Below are 20929 nucleotides of genomic sequence, written 5' to 3'. Positions count from 1 at the left end.
TTTGGGAGGCCGAAGGCAGGAGGGACTGTTTGAGTCAGGAGTTGAAAAGACCTGCCTGGGCAATGCAGTGAAACCCCACATTTTGTGGGGTGAAATCTCTACAAAAAAAATACAAAAATTAGCTGGGCAATGTGGCGCGTGACTGTAGTCCCAGCTACTCAGGAGGCTGAGACAGGAGGATCGCTTGAACCCAGGAGGTCGAGGCTGCAATGAACTGAGATCTCACCAGGGCACTCCAGCCTGGGCGGCCGACCGAGACCCTATATCAACCAAAACAAAACAAACTTTTGAAAAACAGACGCAGGTGCCCCTGGGTGCTTTGCTGCTTCTTGGCACCTGTCGTATAATCTGTAATGATGTGATTTCTGTGATTCCTTTTCATTGTCTGTCCCTCGCTCACAGGTAAGCTCCCTGGGGGTAAAGGCGAGTCGTCTTGGGTCGCATTTTGTCCCCAGCGTTTGGAACGGAAATTGGCACACAGAAGGCTCTTTAGAAGGCCGGTGTGTGTGCTGCGTTAGAACGTAGAGGCCGGATGCGGCCGTGGGTGGCGTGTTGAGCGCAGAGCGGGTCGTGGGCGGTGGAGAGGGGCGCGCCGCGGGCTGGGTGTAGGGGGCGCAGCGGCTCTGCCCCGCGCGGCCCGCAGATGGCGCTGCAGGCCAGGTCCTCGCCGCGCGCCAGCCTGGAACCCGGAAGCGGCAGCGCGGCGCGACCCGGCTGGCGGGCTCTGGGAGCTGGAATCCCGGCGGATCCCGGGAGGGCGGATAACCCCCAGCCCTACCCTTGGTGCCGCCTCCTCCTCCCTCCTTCCTCCTCCTGCAGCCAGCGCGCCTGTGTCCCCTCTAGGAAGGGGTGGAAGAGGGGCGTCTGGAGAGGACCCCGCGAATGCCCACGTGACTGGCAGTCCTCCTTGGGGCTGTTCCGGCCTGCAGGGAACATGGGCGTACTCAGAGTCGGACTGTGCCCTGGCCTCACCCAGGAGATGATCCAACTTCTCAGGAGCCGCAGGATCAAGACAGGTGACCGGGTGTGCGCGTGCCAGAGAGCCGCGCGGGCCGCGCACAGCCTGGGCAGGCCCCGAGGGCTGGCACACTGCCCTGGCATACCTGCAGGGAGCTTCCCCTCCATTCCTAGAGGGCCACGCTTCTGGAGAGGCTCAGGAATGGTGGGCGGGGGGAGCCAAGCTCTAAAGGAGGGTGGAGGATTCCTATTGTGTGCAGGGCACCGCTCCGGCTCTTGCAGCTTTGTGATTTCACACTGGCCTCCTGAGAAGGCCTGCTGAGAGGTAGAATTGACACGCCATTTGACAGATGAGGAAGAACCAAGTGTGGGAGGGCCCCGGCCTCTCTGCCAATCCGCTATACGTGTTTTGTTTTCAGTGGTGGACCTGGTTTCTGCAGACCTGGAGGAGGTAGCTCAGAAATGCGGCTTGTCTTACAAGGTGAGCTCCGTATCTATCTCCACACTCCAAACCTGAGTGTCTTTAAAAGTCCATCGCAAGCCAGCTGGGCGCGGTGGCTCACGCCTGTAATCCCAGCATTTTGGGAGGCCGAGGCGGGCGGGCCACTTGAAGTCAGAAGTCAGGAGCTTCAGACCACCCTGGCCAACATGGTGAAACCCCGTCTCTACTAAAAATACAAAAATTAGCTGGGTGTGGTGGCGGGCGCCTACAATCCCAGCTACTCGGGAGGCTGAGGAAAGAGAATGGTTTGAGCCCAGGAGGCAGAGGTTGCAGTGAGCCGAGATCATGCTACTGCACTCCAGTCTGGGCGACAGAGTGAGACTCTGTCTAAAACAACAACAAAAGTCTATCCCACGCCAAAGGGAGCAGAGGGGTCTCCGATATTGAGAAGTGGGGTGAATGAGACCCTGGGATGCCAGCTTCTATGGGCAATTCGTTGCTGAGCAGTCTGGGCCCCTTTGGCAGGCCCTGGTTGCCCTGAGGCGGGTGCTGCTGGCTCAGTTCTCAGCTTTCCCCTTGAATGGCGCTGATCTCTATGAGGAACTGAAGACCTCCACTGCCATCCTGTCCACCGGCATTGGCAGGTTTGTATGTGTACTTGGGGAAGAAGGAGAGAGGCAGGAAGATGGGGCTGCCTCTCAGCTCTGCTTTTGATGCTTGAGTAGACAGGAGGTTTTTTTTTTTAAGCAATAATGGATGGGAAGGAAAGGGGTCAGGACTTCTGAGTTCTTATCCTATAACAGGGTTATGGGTTTCTCAGCCTTGGCACTTGATATTTAGGGACAAGTAATTATTTGTTGGGGGTTGGAGGCTGTCCTGTGCATTGTAGGATGTGTAGCAGCATCCCTGGCCTCTGCCCACTGGATGCTAGTAGCACCACCCTTGCTCCAGTTGTGACCATCAAAAATGTCTCCCGACATGGCTAAATGTCCCCTGGGAGGCACAACTACCTCTGGTTGAGAAGCACTTTCCTATCACACAAGATGTCAGTATCTCATTATTTTCACCATCTTCTCTGGCCCTAATTCTTGTTTTACTTAAGGATATGGCAAGAGAGAACATTTATTGAGTGCCTACTATGTGCAGGCATAGCCCGTATGTTCTAGGTAATCTCTTCAGTGACTCTGCCAGTTAGAGATTATTAACCTTAGTTGACTTTAACCTAAGAGGAGCAAGTGGCAAAGGTGAGGCTCAAGCCCGGGAGTATGTGGCCCAGAACTTGGTTCCTTCACCACATCTGCAGCAGTAGGGAACAGGAGAGTTCAGATAAAGGAGGAGTTGCAGGCCGGGTGCAGTGCTCATGCCTGTAATCCCAGCACTTTGGGAGGCTGAGGTGGCAGATCACTGGAGGCCAGGAGTTTGAGACCTGCCTGGCCTGCCTGCCTGCCCAAAATGATGAAATCCTGTCTCCACTAAAAATACAAAAATTAGTCAGGCGTGGTGGCAGGCACCTGTAGTCCCAGCTACTTGGGAGGCTGCGGCAGGAGAATCGCTTGAAGCTGGGAGGTGGAGGTTGCAGAAAGCTGAGATCGCACCACTGCACTCCAGCCTTGGTGACAGAGCGAGACTCTGTCTCAAAACAAAGGAGCAGTTATATTCTGCCACGTTGTTTGGTGGGTTGGGGAAGAGTTGCAAAGACGACAGACGTTTGCTGACCAAGTGAGTCTTGACCTTTTTCCTGGTCCATTTGTTCAGAAATTGATGAATAATTGCCACCACAAACGTCTTTGGATTGGTTTGGCCCTTTCTGTTTCCTTAACACATTCTCTTGGCAGGGTTCATGCAGCATGGTGCTTGCTTTCCCTGGTTGGGGGTCTGAGTCTGTGATCCATCAAGCACTGGCTAAGGGCCTGCTGGGTGCTTGGTACGGGCAGATGATACACACAAATGAGGCAAGGCCCCTGCCCTTAAGGCCTCTAGTTGGGTGTAGGGGAAAAGCAAGTGAATACAAGAGAGGTGTAAGCACCGAGGGAGGCAGCGGTGAGGAGGAAGTGGTGAACAGGAAGCCGATTGGCCTTGGGCTTAGGGAGTTTATAAATCCAACAGATATGGAGGGCGCACTCAAATGGTAAGCTGGGAGGATTGCAGCAGCCTCAGGTCCCTGCAGGGTGATCGTGGAGTGGGTTCAGGAATGCTCTGAAGAAGGCAGAACTTGGGCATGGAGGAACAGATGGACTTTCGCTGAATGCTTTCTATGAACGAGGCACTGCACTGAGCGCTTCACGGTACATTATTTCATTTATTCATCACAACCACCAATGAACATGTTACTGTTTGATGGTGTTGGGAAACTGGTCCCGGTGGTCTGGGATGGGGACCGGTGGCTGACGTGCGGTGAACGTGCAAAGCTGAAAAGAGCTGGCCAGACGGGTGACTACTGAACCAGCCGCCAGGAAGATGACCGGGAGGCGGGCAGTGAGCTGATTAAACCATCAAACGCGGGCAGAGCGAACTTCGTGCAAAGGAAAAAACACGAAAGGTAACCGGGCATGTAATTGAAGCGGGCGGCGATGCGAATCCAACTACTCAGGAGGCTGAGCAGGAAGATATCTGAACCCTGGAGGTGGAGCTTGCAGTGAGCAGTTGCACCGCTTGCTCCAGCCTGGGTAACAGAGCAGACTCTGTCTCAAAAAAAAAAAAAAAAAAAATAAAAATTAATAAATAAATCATCATTCTAAAGGCAAAGAAATTGGGACTCAGGTTAAATGACTTGCTCAAGATCGTGCAGTTAGCAAACGGCAGACCAGTTATTTAAGGTCATGCCTGTCACACTCCTAAGTCTAAGAATGCGGCTCTTAACTCATCTGCCGGGCTGCCTCCCTGGAAGCGGGAGGCCATTGTGAAAGCAGGGTTATAGGCAGTGGGGTAGAGGTGTGCAGGGTGGAAGGGTGGCAGAGGCCAAGCAGGGCCCTAGCAGTGCTGGCCCGGGGTGTGTGAGTCCAATCTAGGACCTGTTGGTCCTAGTGGGAGACCTGTTGAAGAGGAACTGTGACAAGGCCTACTACCAGGAGGAATATATTATGAAGAATCAAAGCTGACTCACCAGGTTTCTAGCCCCTCCCCTCCCCTCCCCTCTCCTCTCTTTCCTTCCTGACTGAGTTTCACTCTGTCACCAGGCTGGAGTACAGTGACGCGATCTCAGCTTACTGCAACCTCCGCCTCCCAGGTTCAAGTGATTCTCCTGCCTCAGCCTCCCGAGTAGCTGGGACGACAGGTGCATGCCACCACACCTGGCTAATTTTTTGTATTTTTAGTAGTGATCGGCTTTCGCCATGTTGGCCAGGATGGTCTCGATCTTCTGACCTCGTGATCTGCCCGCCTTGGCCTCTCAGAGTGCTGGGATTACAGGCGTGAGCTACTGTGCCCGGTCTCTAGCCTTTCTAACGGTGTGCTATGGACAGTTAATGGTGTAACTTTAAAACTTGGGAGGAGGGGAGTTCTGTAGTCAAAAGTTTGAGAAATGCCTGACTAATCCAAATTAAACAGGTTTCTCTGTTGTAGGCTGCCTCAGAGCCTTTAGTGCTGAGGTGCAGTGATTCCTTACAGGGTGTTATAGCGTGTAATGTACCTTGGGAAAAGCTATGTTGATGAGGGAGATTGATTATTCCTTACAGGCCAGAGCTAGGTCTGTTCATCCCAGAGTCCCCTCATTTTAGAATAAGACTCAGGAAGTATGAGGCATTGAGGTGGTGTGTGAATGGATGACTGAAAGAATGGCTAAAAGGCAGTTCAGAGGGAAAGGCAGAGGGTAAGTCCCAGAAATACCTGTATTCTAGTCAGTGGTAAAACCCAGGTGTACTTCTGCTTTACGGGGCAAGACAGGGGTCTCTCCCTATTGACATGCGGAGTTAGAGGTGATAGGGACATATTGGTAGGAAGTTCCTCTGGGCAGTAGGAGAGGCATGGAATGGAAACTCAGGTGAGAAGCTGGCTAGAAGGGGATTTGGGAATAGCTTATACAGACTGATCTTCACAGCCAAGGATGTGGTTGATTCTTGACTAGAGTCAGCACCAGTTGTTCAACCCCAGCTGCATGTTGGAATTCATCTGGGAAACTTCAAGAGAGAGATTCGTGCTCTGGTCCCAACTCTAGAAATTCTAACTTAATTAGTCTAGGCCAGTGGTTCCCAAACTTGTGTGCCCATTGGAATCACCTAAGGACTCTTTTAAATATTATAAAGTCCAAGACTCCCCCAGACTAATTAATCTCATTCACTGTGAGTGGGACACAGGCATCAGTATTGTTTAATTTTTTAATTTGTTTTTTAGAGACAGGGTCTTGCTGTGTTCCCCAGGCAGGAGTGCAGGGGTGCACAATCATAGCTCACCGCAGCCTTGAACTCCTGGACTCAAGCAGTCCTCCTGCCTCAGCCTTCCAAGTAGCAGGGACTACAGGTGCTCACCATCATGCCTGGCTAATTAAAAAGATTTTTTTTTTTTTTTTTGGTAGAGACAGGGGTCTTGCTATGTTGTCCAGACTGATCTCAAATTCCTGGGCTCAAGCAATCCTCCTACCTCAGCCTCCCAAAGTGCTGAGATGACAGGTAGGAGCCACCATGCCTGGCCAGGCATCAGTATTTTTTTTGAAGCTCCCAGGTGAATCCAAAGTGCAGACAACTTTGGGTACTGCTGATATAGGCATTTTTTAAAAAAACTCCTCTGACTTTAATGTGCAGGCAGGATTAAGACTAACTACTCTAGTCTAATGGTTCTGAAACTCGAGCGTGCATCAAAATCACCTGGAGGCCTTGTTGAAACCCAAGTTTCAAGTGTGGGCTGCATTCCCAGAGTTTCTGATTCAGTAGGTCTCGGGGAGGGGAGCTGTGAATTTGCATTTCTAGCTATTCCTTAAAGGTTGCTGATGCACCTAGTCAGGGGACCACACTGGGGTTCCCTTGATCTCAATGGGATGAATGGAATCAGGAGTGGCAGAGGCTGGATGCTTATTAAACAGAGACGGGGTGAGCACAATTATCTCAAGAAGCCACAGGGCTAGAGTGGTAACCAGAATGTTTTGACTGGTAGGAACCTGTGGGTATAATCGTGGGGGTCCCTGGAATTAAAAGGGATGGGGGCCAGGCTCTGTGGCTCATGCCTCTAATTCCGGCACTTTGGGAGGCCGAGATGGGCGTATCACCTGAGGTCAGGAGTTCGAGACCCGCCTGGCCAAAATGGCGAAACCCCGTCTCTACTAAAAATACAAAAATTAGCCGGGTGTGGTGGTGGGTGCTGTAATCCCAGCTACTCGGGAAGCTGAGGCAGGATAATTGTTCGAACCAGGCGGAGGTTGCAGTGAGCCAAGAGCGCACCACTGCACTCCAGCCTGGTGACAGAGTGAGACTCTGTCTCAAAAAGAAAGAAAAAATGAACCAGGTGCTTACTGAAGTGCTACTTGCTGTATACAGAGGGGTCATGGGAGGTCTTCAAGAACCATCTCAAGGACGGGAACCTGGGAAGGTTATTTTAGGGCTAGGAAAGGGACGCATGTGGTCAGGCATTGGTACAGGCCGTGGGGAAGAAGCTTCAGTCCAGAGATAGGGCAGGGCGTGGAGGGTAGGTGGTGACCTGTTTCATGTGGTTGAAGGACAGAACCTGGATTAGGAATTGGCATATCATGAGGTTTATCCCAAGTCTTTCACAGCCAGTGTTGATGATACAGAAGCTAAATAAAAGTGATAGCACCTTTCTATTACTCATTTTTCTGGAATGATTATTGGGCACCTCCTGTATTTCAGGCACTGTGCTAGTGCTGGGGATGCAATAGGGATAGGACCCAGTCCTTGCCCCATAGAGCTCTCAGCTAGATGACCAAGACAAACAAAAACAAGCAAATAAAAAATAATGACAAACCCCTAGGACTAGTGAGGATACAAGATCAACACATACAAATCAACTGCATTTCTCTACTCACAATGAACATGTTGAAACTAAAATAAAAAACACTACCATTTATTGGCCAGCTGCAGTGGCTCATGCCTGTAATCCCAGCACTTTGGGAGCCTGAGGCAAGTGGATCACCTGATGTCAGGAGTTTGAGACCAGCCTGGCCAACATGGTGAAACCTGGTCTCTACTAAAAATACAAAAATTAGCTGGGCGTGGTGGTGGGTGGCTGTAATCCCAGCTACTTGGGAGGCTGAGACAGGAGAATCACTTGAATCTGGGAGGCGAAAGTTGCAGTGAGCAGATATTGCGCCACTGCACTTCAGCCTGGGTGACAGAGTGAAACTGTCTCAAAAAAAAAACAAAACAAACAAACAAAAACACAATACCATTTATAGTTGCTTCGGAGAAAATGAAATACTTGGGTATAAGTCTAACAAAGCATGTGTAGAATCTGCCTGCTGAAAAATTTTAAATTGCTGATGAAAGAGATCAAAGATGACTCAGATAAATGGATGACATGTACTTTGTTCATGGATTGAGAAACTGAACATAATGAAGATTTCAATTGTCCCCAAGTTGATCTGTAATTTAATGCAATTTCTATTAAAATCCCAGCAAGGGTTTTTTTTTTTTTTTTTGTAGACATAGGCAAGCTTATTCTAATAATTACGGAAAGACCAATTTTACCTAGATTAGCTAAAACAATTTGGAAAAAGGACAGTTGGAGGAATCAGTCTACCCAGGGTTAAGACTTGCTATATAGCTACACAGTTAAGCCTAGTGTGGTATTGGCCAAGGGACAGATGGACACAGATCAATGGAACAGAGTAGAGAACCCAGAAATAGACCTCCACAAGTATATACAACTAATTTTTTTTTTTTTTTTTTTTTTTTTTGGAGACAGGGTCTTGCTCTGTCACCCAGGATGGAGGGTACTGGTGCTATTACAGCTCACTGCAGCCTTGACCTCCCTGGGCTCAGGCAATCCTTCCACCCCAAGCCTCCCAAGTAGCTGGGACTACAGGTATGGGACACCATGCCTGGTTATTTGTATTTGTATTTGTTTTTTTTTTTTTAGACGGAATTTCTCTCTCTCTTTTTTTGTTTTGAGATGGAGTTTCACTCTTGTTGCCTGACCTGGAGTGCAATGGCGTGATCTCGGCTCACCGCAACCTCCGCCCCCCGGGTTCAAGCAATTCTACAGGCACACACCACCAGGCCTAGCTAATTTTTTTTGTATTTTTAGTAGAGACGGGGTTTCTCCATATTGGTCAGGCTGGTCTTGAACTCCTGACCTCAGGTGATCCACCCGCCTTGGCCTCCCAAAGTGCTGGGATTACAGGCATGAGTCAACGTGCCCGGCTGGAGTTTCTCTCTTTTTGCCCAGGCTGGAGTGCAATGGCATGATCTCAGCTCACTGCAACCCCCGCCTCCCGGGTTTGATTCATCTGCCTCTACCTCTCGAGTAGCTAGGATTACAGGTGCATGCCACCACGCCCAGCTAATTCTGTATTTTAGTAGAGATGGGGTTTCACCATGTTGGCCAGGCTGGTCTCGAACTCCTGACTTCAGGTAACCCGACCGCCTAGGCCTCCCAAAGTGCTGGGATTACAGGCATGAGCCACCGCGCCCAGCCTATTTGTATTTTTTTGTGGAGACAGGGTTTCACTATGTTGCCCAGGCTGGCCTCGAACTCCTGGGCTCAAGCAATCCTCTCGCCTCAGCCTCCCAAAATGCTGGGATTACACACAATTGATTTTTGACAAAGGTACAAAAACAATGTGATGGAGGAAAGACAGCCTTTGAACAAAGGGTGCTGGGGCTATTGGACATCGTAGGTTAAAAATATGCAATAATAAACCTAAACCTTATACCTTATATAAAAATTGACTGAAAATGGATCATGGACTTTAATGTAAAACCAAATTGTGTAATTTTTTAGAACAAAACAGGAGAAAGTCTAGGCAAAGTGTTCTTAGATTTGACACCAAAAGTATGATCCATGAAAAAATTTTTGATTAATTGGGCCTAATCAAAATTAAAAACTTTTGCTGCACAAAACAGAATGAAAAGAGAAGTACAGAATGGGAATAATAGTTGCAAGCCATGTATTCAACAAAGGACTTGTATCTAGAATGGAGAAAGAATTCCTAAAACCCAACAGCAAAAAATCAAACAATTCAATTAGAAAATGGGCAAGGGCTGCCTCACACCTGTAGTCCCAGCACTTTGAGAGGCTGAGGTGGTTGGATTGCTTGAGCCCAGGAGTTCAAAACTGGCCTGGGCAACGTGGCAAAAACCCTGTCTCTACCAAAAAAATACAAAAGTTGGCTGGGTGTGGTGGCACATGCCTGTAGTCCCAGCTACTTGGGAGCTGATGTGGGAGAATCACCTCAGCCTGGGAGGTCAAGGTTGCAGTGAGCTGTGATCATGCCACTGAATTCTAGCCTGGGTGACACAGTGAGATGTGAGACCCTATCTCAAAAAAAAAAAAAAAATGCCAGGTGCAGTGGCTTATGCCTGTAATCCCAGCACTTTGGGGGGCCAAGGCTGGTTGATCACCTGAGGTTGGGAGTTCAAGACCAGCCTGACCAATATGGAGAAACCTCGTCTTTGCTAAAAATACAAAATTAGCTGGATATGGTGGCATATGCCTGTAATCCCAGCTACTCGGGAGGCTGAGGCAGGAGAATTGCTTGAACCCGGGAGGTGGAGGTTGCGGTGAGTCGAGATCGTGCCATTGCACTCCATCCTGGGCAACAGAGTAAAACTCCGAAACTCCGTCTCAAAAAAAAAAAAAAAAAGAAAAAAAAAGCCAATCACAAAGGTTACATAGTGTATAATTCTATGTACATAACTTTGTTCTTGAAATAACATAATAGAGATTAGTGGTTGTCAGGGGTTCGGGATTGGGGTGACTGGGAGGAATGTAGCTATAAAAGAGTAGCAGGAGGATGACTTATAGTGATGGAAATGTTCTGTATCTTGATTATAGCGGTTGTGTAAATCTACATATGTGATAAAATGGCACAGAACTAGACACATCATACGTGCTTGAATGCTAGGAACATTGGTGAAATCTGAATAAGCTCTGTGGATAGTACCAACATCAGTTTGCTACTTGTGATATACTATAGTACTTTCTTTTTTTTTTTTAAGGAGAAAAGGGTCTTGCTATGTTGCCTGGTCTAGACTTGAACTCCTGGACTCAAGTGATCCTCTCACCTTAGCTTCCCAAGTAACTGGGACTATAGGCCCCTGACTAGTACAATACATTTTGTAGTACAATTGTTATTATTAAGGGAAACCAGGTGAAGGGTTCATGGACTTTTTGCAACTTCCTGGGAATCTATAATTATCTCAAAGTTGGTTTTTTTGTTGTTTTGTTTTGTTTTGTTTTTTGAGATGGAGTCTTGCTCTGTCAACAGGCTGGAGTGCAGTGGTGCGATCTTGGCTCACTGCAACCTCCGCCTCCTGGGTTCAAGCGATTCTCCTGCCTCTGCCTCTCAAGTAGCTAGGACTACAGGTGCATGCCACCATCAAAGTTTTTTTAAAAACAAAACAAAACAAAAACACAAATTTTGGGAAATGCTATCGAGGAAACCCACAAACGGCTGGGCCTGGTGGCTTACGCCTGTAATTGCAGCACTGTGGGAAGCCGAGGCGGGTGGATCACTTGAGGTCAGGAGTTTGAGACCAGCCTGGCCAACATGGTGAAACCCCACCTCTAATTTAAAAAATTAGTCAGGGATAGTAGCGGGCGTCTGTAATCCCAGCTACTTGGGAGGCTGAGGCAGGGGAATCACTTGAGCCTGGGAGGTGGAGTTTGCAGTGAGTAGAGATCATGCCACTGCTCTCCAGCACTCCAGCCTGGACAACAGAGAGAGACTCCATTTCAAAAAAAAAAAAAGGAAACCCACAGGGCCTGAGATGAAAAAATGAAAGGAGGACCTTCTGATGGGGTGAAGAGGCCTCTCTGGAAAGCTGATCTTTAAGAATGGAGGGATGAAGAGAGACCAGAGAAGGAACATTTGGGCATTCCCACTTTCCCAGAAGAAAACATCAGAAGCCTCCTAGCCAGTGATGTTCAAAGACAGAACCAGTGCTTGAAAGGAATGTCTTACTTTTCTTCTTGGTACCTTTTCCCCTCTCTTCCTACTAACCTCTTGTGTTGATTTTCTTCTTTTTTGCCATCAGCCTGGACAAACTGCTTGATGCTGGTCTTTATACTGGAGAAGTGACTGAAATTGTAGGAGGCCCAGGTAGCGGCAAAACTCAGGTACATGTGAGGCCAGCAGTCAGGAGGATTTGAGGGTGAGGGTGGTAGATGCATAGCCCAGGATCCCTGGGGGAGCTTCAGCATACTGATGAGTTCAGAGCCCAACAGAGAGAAGATGGGTGATGAGGAATGGGGCTTGGACTCAGCGCATTTGTGTTGCTGGAATCTGGGCAAGGTTTGGTGGGGAGCTCCCATTCTGGACCCTCTCTGAAGTGTCAAGTTCATCCAATGCCCCCACCCCTAGGTATGTCTATGTGTGGCAGCAAATGTGGCCCATGGCCTGCAGCAAAACATCCTATATGTAGATTCTAATGGAGGGCTGACAGCTTCCCGCCTCCTCCAGCTGCTTCAGACTAAAACCCAGGATGAGGAGGAACAGGTAAGGGGCAGGATGCTGGGTTCCATTGAGATTCTGACACAAGAAAACCCCATTACCCCTTAACATTGTAAGAATTTGGGTTGAATAGTCATTCCTTGCCTTCAAACTTGCTGTTCTGTTAATACATCCCGTATTCCTTAAGCCACCCCTGTTGATACCATCATCCTATTTGGGATGCTACTCACACCGATTCTTCCAGGAAACCCTCCCAGCTCTGTGCATGCCCTAAACCAGGGCTGGCAAACACCGAGCTTTGTGTTTCCAGTCCATTTCTCGCCCATGAGAAGCATCACTAATCAGTCATATCCCTCTTTCCTCCTGAGTTTGAGTACTTTACAGCTCAGCACCTAGGCAGCCACCACCATGACAACTGGCCCATTAGACAAAGCTCATTTGCCACCCTGGACCTGAATCCTTGCATCCAGGTGCCTCTTCCTTCTCAGCCTTACCTCGACCCCCTACTCCCTCTTATCCAAAGCCCTTGCTTCTCTTTTCCACCCCTTCAGGCAGAAGCTCTCCAGAGGATCCAGGTGGTGCATGCGTTTGACATCTTCCAGATGCTGGATGTGCTGCAGGAGCTCCGAGGCACTGTGGCCCAGCAGGTGAGCCTGCTGTTCTGCCCCTCCTTGCTTAACTCAGCTTGCCAGGTGCTATCTCTGTGGGCAGGTGTCCTACTACAGACTGTTTGGAAATGCAGATGTGCAATTTGGTGACTCCAACTATGCTTGCTACTCCCAGGATGGAATTCCCAAGCGCCTAAATCACATACCTCATTGTTTACATGTTCATCTTCCCTGCTGAACAGTAAAGCCCCCTGAATGGAAGTATCATGTCATATTTATCTCTGCATTCCCCACTAGGTGAGTGAGGAATACTTTTAGCTGCCAAGTAATAGAGGTTGTCTGACAGAGACTTGAACCTTGAGGACATTTAATTATGTCACATGAGTTGGAGGTTAGCAGGTCCATGCTATCAGGGCAACAGTTGGTGTCTCTGATTTTCTTGTTCTTCCCCTCACGGTTGCAAAGAGGCTGCGGAAGCTCCAAGTATCTTGTCTTCACACATCCACATCCATATTCAAGGCAGTAAAAGATAGATGGTTCTTTTCTGTACCTCCTCCCTTTTATCAGGGATGAAGAATCTTTCTCCAGAGCCCACTAATATGTCCCTCTTCCCCTTACATCTAGTTGGCCAAAATGGAGTTATGTGTGTATCTTGGACTAAGGCCTGGGCCCACCATCCCTGAAGTCAGATTTCTGCCCAGTGCCCGAACACATTCAGAGTCGTCTTAACGGGGAGGATTTAGAATGGCATTTGGGTTGGTACTTTGCTATTCATGTTGGGTGCTTAGACAAGATTTGGTGCACTGATTTATAAATGACTAGATGTGGAGGATACCTTAAAGATAGAATAGTTCATCTCAAACTTTTTCTCTCACCCCAAAGCATGACATGTTCGCACAGGCATCCCTGCAACTATATATAAAGTCGACGATTTTTACAAACTTTAGAACATATAATAGTTGAACAAGCTGGAAGTGGTGGCCCACACCTGTAATCCTAATGACTCCAGAGGCTGAGATGGGAGGATTGCTTGAGCCCAGGAGTTGGAGGTTGCAGTGAGCTATGATCATGCCACTGTACCTTACCCTGGGCAGCACAGCTAGACCCCGTCTTTAAAAAAAAAAAAAAATGTTGAACAAATACTTTTCTCAGAAGTCATAGCGGGTTATGACCCACCAGTTTGTTGAGACATGATGCTGAGTAGTGCTGATCTCACTTTTAGAGATGAGAAGAGTGAAGGCCAGAGAAGTGAAGTGAGTTGACCAAAATTGACCACATATTTAGGACAAGAACTAATCGTATAGCCCAAATCTCTCAATTCCAGATCAGAAGACTGTATTTTTTTACTGTAGGACCATTAGATGGTATATCTTCTATTACTGCATAATAAGTTACTAAAACCTTAGTGGCTTAAGACATGTATTTTTTATCTCACAGTTTCTAGGGGTTAAGAATCTGAGGCTGGGAGCGGTGGCTCACACTTATAATCCCAATGTTTTGGAAGGCCAAGGCAGGAGGATCGCTTGAGCCCAGGAGTTCAAGACCAGCCTGGGCAACATAACAAGACCCTGAAAAAAGAAAAGGAAGGAAGGAAGGAAGGGAGGGAGGGAAAGAAAGAAAAGAAAAGAAAGGAAAGAAAGAAATAAAGAAAGAAAGGAAAGAAAGAGAGAGAGAGAAAGAAAGACAGGAAGAAAAGAAAAGAAAAAGAACCAGAATCAGGATATAAGAAGTAAGGGAGAAGACAAAAGAAGCATCAAAAACAGTTTAAGTCCAGGGAAACCAGGAGGATGCTCCTTCTTGTGTAAAGACAGAAAATTATGGTCAGAAAGATGGCACCAGGCCAGGCATGGTGGCTCATGCCTGTAATTCCGGCATTTTGGGAGGCCAAGGTGGCCAGATCACTTGAAGCCAGGATTTCAAGACCAGCCTGGCCAGTGGTAAAACCATCTGCTAAAATTAAAAATTGGCAGTGTGGTGGATGCCTGGGGCGTGAACGGGAGAATCAGCGAACAGGGCCGGGGGTTGCAGACAAGGATGCTCCAGCCTGAAGCGACAGAGGCAAGACTGTCTCAAAAAAAAAAAAAATTAACTGAAAACTACACTACCCTAAAGTCATCAAATTTCAGAAAGCCCCATGTAGAGTACTGAGACCTCTGGTCATGGATCTCTCAGCAGCCATCTCTCTCCTGTGTCCAGCCTCCCACCATGGTGGTAAGGCCCTCCGGCCTCTTTTTTTTTGAGGCCAGTCTCGCTCTGTCGCCCAGGCTGGGATGCAGTGGCGGATCTCAGCTCTGCAAGCTCCACCTCCCGGGTTCGCCATTCTCCTGCCTCGGCCTCCCGGTAGCTGGGACTACAGGCACCATCACCTCACCGGCTAGTTTTTTTTGCCATTTTTTTAGTAGAGGCAGGGTTTCACCGTGTTAGCTGGAATGGTCTCAGTCTCTTGACCTAAGTGATCTGCCGTCTGACCTCCCAAGTGCTGGGATTACAGGCTTGAGCCACCGCACCCGGCCCAACTCCCTTTCTTTCCCCTGTCCTGCTAACTACTGACCTCAAATTCCTAACTTCCTTGGCTGAAGAGTTTAGCCTTCTCTTTACTTCACTGTCTCCTTCTAGATCATGCCTCCAGTCCTCATCTTCCATATCTAAAATGCCTCCAAATAAATTCCCTAAGTCTTGCTCTGTCACCCAGGCTGTAGTGCAATGGCATGATCTCAGCTAACTGCAACCTCTGCCTCCTGGGTTCAAGCGACTGTCATGCCTCAGCCTCCTAAGTAGCTGGGATTACAGGTGTGCACCACCACACCCGGCTAATTTTTGTATGTTTAGTGGAGATGGGGTTTCACCATGTTGGCCAGGCTGGTCTCGAACTCCTGACCTCAAGTGATCTGCTGCCTTGGCCTCCCAAAGTGCTGGGATTACAGGCGTGAACCACTGCTCCTGGCCACTTTAGTGTAGTTTTGATGTGCTGTGATTTAAACCCTTTCTTTCTACCCAAGTCTTCACTGAAGTCTGTTATACATACCAATGGGACGAGGGAGACATTGCTGCTGATGACATTCTGTGATGCCCGTGCAGCCTGCTGTATTTGGGATGAGGGGGACTATTTCTTACTAGTTTTAGATAGAAGAGCAAGCTTGTCCTGTAATGTGTCCTAGAGGCCGACAGGTTCATGAGTGCTTCCCTTACATTCCTTCAGGTGACTGGTTCTTCAGGAACTATGAAGGTGGTGGTGGTGGACTCGGTCACTGCGGTGGTCTCCCCACTTCTGGGAGGTCAGCAGAGGGAAGGTGAGTCATGTGGCAGAGCCTGGGGCCAGTGGAACGTGACCTCGCCTCCCAGCTCTGGAGTCTGGTCTCTGGCCAGCCCCGTCCCTGGTTTTCCACTGCCCTGCCTCTTTGCTTCTCCTCCTTCTGCAGGCTTGGCCTTGATGATGCAGCTGGCCCGAGAGCTGAAGACCCTGGCCCGGGACCTTGGCATGGCAGTGGTGGTGAGGAAGCAGACTGGGCCAATGAACTTGATTTCTAGTTATTGCTAGCTCTTTATTTCCCTTAAATGTCAGCTTCTGAACCCCCAAAGTGGCCCTTTAGGAAAGGGACATATTCCAGCTTCCCTGGGTCAGCTACAGCTTTGCACCATAAATAGCTAAGGGAATCAGGAATTGTCTTGTTGTTTTGTTTTGTTTTGTTTTGTTCCTACATTTTTTCTTTTTAGAAAGGTTTATTGAGGTATAATTTACATAGAGTACCTTTCTCCTTGTCTGAAGTTTGACTAATGGATATAGTTGTATCCAGTCTTGTGACCCCACCAAAAGGTTCCCCAGGCCCAGGCAACCACTGATCTGTTTTCCATCCCAATAGTTTGGCCTTTTCCAGAACTTCATATAAATGGATCTTTTTGCTATTGAAGTAACTTTTTCTGCTTATGAGGTAGTTTTTTTAAAGTCTGCATGCTTCTCATAGAAAAGATAAAAAATAAATATAAGATTCAAATTTGTCATCAATCTCCACATCCACAGAAACCATATTGATATTTTTACATATCTCCATACAATACTTTTTCTACATATTTACTTATACTTTTAGTCAACTTTCTTCTTCTTTTTTTTTTTTTTTTGAGAGGGAGTCTGGCTCTGTCGCCCAGGCTGGAGTGCAGTGGCCGGATCTCAGCTCACTGCAAGCTCCGCCTCCCGGATTTACGCCATTCTCCTGCCTCAGCCTCCCGAGTAGCTGGGACTACAGGCGCCCGCCACCTCGCCCGGCTAGTTTTTTTTTTTGTATTTTTTAGTAGAGATGGGGTTTCACCGTGTTAGCCAGGATGGTCTTGATCTCCTGACCTCGTGATCCGCCCGTCTCGGCCTCCCAAAGTGCTGGGATTACAGGCTTGAGCCACCGCGCCCGGCCTTTTTTTTTTTTTTTTGAGATAGAGTTTTATTCTGTTGCCCAGGCTGGAGTGCAGGGGCACAATCACAGCTCACTGCAGCTCGACCTCCTGGGCTCAAGCAATCCACCCGCCTCAGCCTCCCAAAATGTTGGTATTACAGGTGTGAGCCCACTCTTAACCAGCTTTTTAACTAAACTAACCTCATCAAAAAAAAAAAAAAATAGGCCAGGTGCAGTGGTTTATGCTTGTAATCCCAGCACTTTGAGAAGCCAAGGCTGGTGGATCACTTGAGCCCAGGAGTTCGAGACTAGCCTGGGCAACATGGAAAAACCCCACCTCTACAAAAAATAGAAAAACTAGGTGGCCTCGGTGGCAGGAAAATTGCTTGAGCCTGGGAGGTCTAGGCTGCAGTGAGCTGTGATAATGCCACTGCACTCCAGCCTGGGCAACAGAGCAAAACCTCATCTCAAAAACAAACCAAAACAACAACACAAAAAATACCATCTGAGTCCATTTCCTATGTTTTAAAATATTTTTTTTACAAATGTAATTTTTAGCAGCTATATATTTTTTCCAACTTCTCTTATTGTGGTAAAATACATATAACATAAAATTTACTACCTTAACTATTTTAAGGTATACAGTTCGGTGGTGTTAAATACATTCATGACGTTATACAACCATCACTACCATCCATCTCTATAACTCTTCACCTTGTAAAACTGAAACTCTGTACCCATTAAAAATAACTCATTTCCCCCTTCCCCAGCCCCTGACAACCACCAGTCTACTTTCTGTATCTATGCTTTTTGACGACTCTAGGAACCTCACATACATGGAATCATATGGTATTTACTTTTTGTGACTGGCGTATTTCACTTAGCATAATGTCCTGAAGGTTCATCCACTTGGTAACATGTGTCAGAATTTCCTTCCTTTTAAAGACTGAGTGGCCGGGCGTGGTGGCCCACGCTTGTAATCCTAGCACTTTGGGAGGCTGAGGCTGGTGGACTGCATGAGCTCAAGAGTTTGAGACCAGCCTGGACAACATGGCGACATGTGCCCCATTGCCTTCTGGTTTGGGTCAAACCTGAGGCATCGAGATTTAGTGGAAAGAGCAGGGCACAAGTCAGGAGGCCCAGGTTCTAGTTCCAGACCTGCCATTAGGCTTTGTAACTTTGGGGAAGTTATTTCTCTGTGCTAGGCCTCTGTTTTCCTCACTGTAAAATGAAGCAGTAGTAACAGATATACTAGCATTATGGATCTGTAAGTCTGTTTCTGCTGCAGGTGACCAACCACATAACTCGAGACAGGGACAGCGGGAGGCTAAAACCTGCCCTTGGACGCTCCTGGAGCTTTGTGCCCAGCACTCGGATTCTCCTGGACACCATCGAGGGAGCAGGAGCATCAGCTGGCCGGCGCATGGCGTGTCTCACCAAATCTCCCCGACAGGTGAGCCAACCCCAGGAAGATACCAGTAACCTTGGGCCCTGGAGGGTGGTGGTTTCCATACCCACAGATGTCTTCGAGAAGAACTCTTTAGAGGCTGAAACCTTGCAACTAAAGAAGCTACCCACTTGGGTTGCTTAACTCCACTTACTCCTTCCTATTTCTTCTTCCAGCCAACAGGTTTCCAGGAGATGGTAGACATTGGGACCTGGGGGACCTCAGAGCAGAGCGCCACATTACAGGATGATCAGACATGACCCGTGCTGTTGTTTGGGAAACAGGGAAGCATTAGGGACCCCTCCCAACTTTTCTTCCCAGTGCCTGCTGTTTACTGCCACCTGGCACTGGTGACTACAGAAGTTCTCAGGCTGGCCAGAAAAGACATCTTGGGTTCCTTGGCCTCACTCTCTGTAAGCATATAAACCACAGGCGAAAGAGGATGCTGCAGTGTGAGGACCCAGAAATTCACACTGGTGCCGTATTTCCTTCCCTTATTTCTGACGTGTATGTTTCCAGTGGAAACCAAGTTCACCCTGGCTGGGAGCATCTCGGAAGAGGCATGCTGGCGACTGGATGGATAACCCTGTGCATCCCCATTGTGTCCTGTGCTCCCTCCTAGCACAGTGGCGAAGCCGGGAAAGCCTCTAACTTGCCTTTGCTGCTGCTGCTTTTTTTTTGTCTCTGCCTTTCCATTTGTTAAATGGGGGCCCACTCTTCCTTAGCTCTGTCTCTGAGTTACTGAGTGGAAATAAGCTTATAAATGAAATACTCTTCCTTATCTCTGTTTTGCTCTTAAAAATATAAAAAGGCAATTCCCCAAGCCCCAGAGCCACCTGATTTCCCCTTAGAAGGTTGTTTTTCAGTTTCCCCCCAGTGAGGCCCAAAGAACAGTTTATTCCTCCTTTCCTCTTGCTGATTTGGTTTCAGACCTGCATGCCTCACCGTGACTAGCTGAGAACGTGTGGGCTCGCTGCAGTCCCAGGGATATAATTTAACAGAAAGGGAGGATATGACCTGCACCACTCCCTGGTGAATCCGGCCACTCGTTTAATATGCATGGTGCCCTGTGGGGCCCCTCCACAGTACAGCGTAACCAGAGGTGCTGAACCATGGGGTTCAGAGGTGCCTTGCCCATAAACAGGCAGAGGAGAATTTGCACAGTAAATAGAGCCAGCTGGGAAAATTGATGCTGACGTAAATAATACATGGCAAATCTAGTCCTTTATGCAGAAATTCATTGCTGGTGGCTCCAAGAGGCAATATAATTACACCTCTCTTCCTGCCAGCTGTACCACAGCTAGTACCCTAGTGTATGAAATAATCCCCCTGTCTTTTACCAGCACTGTGGCCATCCATCTGAGAGCCATGACCCTGGCTGGGAGGGGAGGAGGACACCAGGGAATGGAAAATAAAAGGAAAAGTAGAGAAATGATCAGGATTGTTTACTGGCCACATCTTTTAAAGGAAGGTCGTCTTTCTTGGTTAGAGAGCCTGTTGTGTAATTAATCAGTTATGTCTTGGCTGCAGGAAAGGAAGGTCAGAGTTACACTCAGAAAGTAATGACATTTAGAGGTGATGAATGCAGCAGGGATAGAACCATGGAGGATTGGGAAGGAGTGGCAAACTGGCACCAGGGTTGGATTGAGGACAGGGTTGGTAAGCCTAAGCCTGGGTTCCCCTAGGCTTGCTTTTACAGAAGACCCCAGGAGAAATTAATCTTCAGTATCTTTATACCATGGGTGATTGGCACATTCCTGCAACCACAGTAAGAAGCAATACATGAAGCTGGAAATTGCAAATTCCTGCCACTCGAGGTACTACTTGGGCATCTTAAGCCCATAGCAGACATCACCAATTGGGCACAAGCACTCTTTTTTGTGGAATTTACTGTTTTTGAAGTTTTTCTCAATACAGCACTCCAGGGAGCCACTACCAGTCAGTTGGAGTTGGTATTCAAGGTGGAGTCTGGTTGGCATCTCTGCCCTATTCCCTGTATGTAGTGAGTTCAGGTACTTAATACCTAACTGAGGACCCTAGGACTGCAGTTTGAGATCATCTGGGGCCAGGCACAGTGGCTCACACCTATAAGGGTAGCACTTTGGGAGCCTGAGGCAGGAGGATCACTTGAGCCCAGGAGTTTAAGAGTTTAAGACCAGCCTGGGCAACATGATAAGACCTCGTTTCTACAAAAAAAAATTTTTAATTAGCTAGGCATGGTGCACCTGTGGTCCCTACTACTTGGGAGCCTGAGCCAGAAGAATCTTTTGAACCTGGGAGGCTGAGGCTACAATGAGCCCTGATCGCACCACTATACCCCAGCCTGGGTAACAGAGCAAGACCCTGTCTCAAGAAAAAAAAAAAAATCATCTGGCCCATCCTGTTACTTAACAGAGAAGGTACCTGAGGCTCAAAAAGGATGATTGACAGTCCTAGTGGCAGAATGGAGGTGTGATCTGGAACCCAGAACTCGATTCCTAGGCCAGGACCCTTTTTTTTTTTTTTTTTAAATCTCCACATTGGCCAGGCGTGGTG

The 20929-nt window shown here is 48.1% G+C and overlaps 1 protein-coding gene across 5 annotated transcripts; it reads left to right on the top strand.

The window, feature by feature from the left end:
• Positions 1–670: 670 nt before the first annotated feature.
• On the top strand, positions 671–19830 carry RAD51D (RAD51 paralog D). Of its 5 annotated transcripts, XR_002518059.2 has the most exons (12): positions 675–1016; positions 1377–1438; positions 1925–2043; positions 11542–11623; positions 11868–12002; positions 12509–12604; positions 15565–15658; positions 15765–15855; positions 15985–16055; positions 18236–18400; positions 18571–18807; positions 18914–19830. XR_002518059.2 is itself a non-coding variant. In XM_021928931.2 (11 exons), exons 1-11 carry the CDS (start codon positions 935–937, stop codon positions 18642–18644), a joined length of 1071 nt encoding a protein of 356 aa, XP_021784623.2. In that variant the 5' UTR covers positions 675–934; the 3' UTR covers positions 18645–19830. The 5 variants fall into 5 exon arrangements, 4 of the variants coding, with proteins under 4 accessions (XP_021784624.2, XP_021784623.2, XP_009188371.2 ...); XM_021928931.2 differs by having other exon boundaries at positions 18571–19830; XM_021928932.2 differs by lacking the exon at positions 11868–12002 and having other exon boundaries at positions 671–1016; positions 18571–19830.
• Positions 19831–20929: the final 1099 nt, after the last annotated feature.

The sequence above is a fragment of the Papio anubis genome, chromosome 17, assembly GCF_008728515.1.
Source record: "Papio anubis isolate 15944 chromosome 17, Panubis1.0, whole genome shotgun sequence".
In the NCBI taxonomy this organism is placed as follows: Eukaryota; Metazoa; Chordata; class Mammalia; order Primates; family Cercopithecidae; genus Papio; species Papio anubis.
The sequence above is the reverse complement of the archived record's forward strand: the minus strand, read 5'-3'. Positions and strand labels throughout refer to the sequence as shown.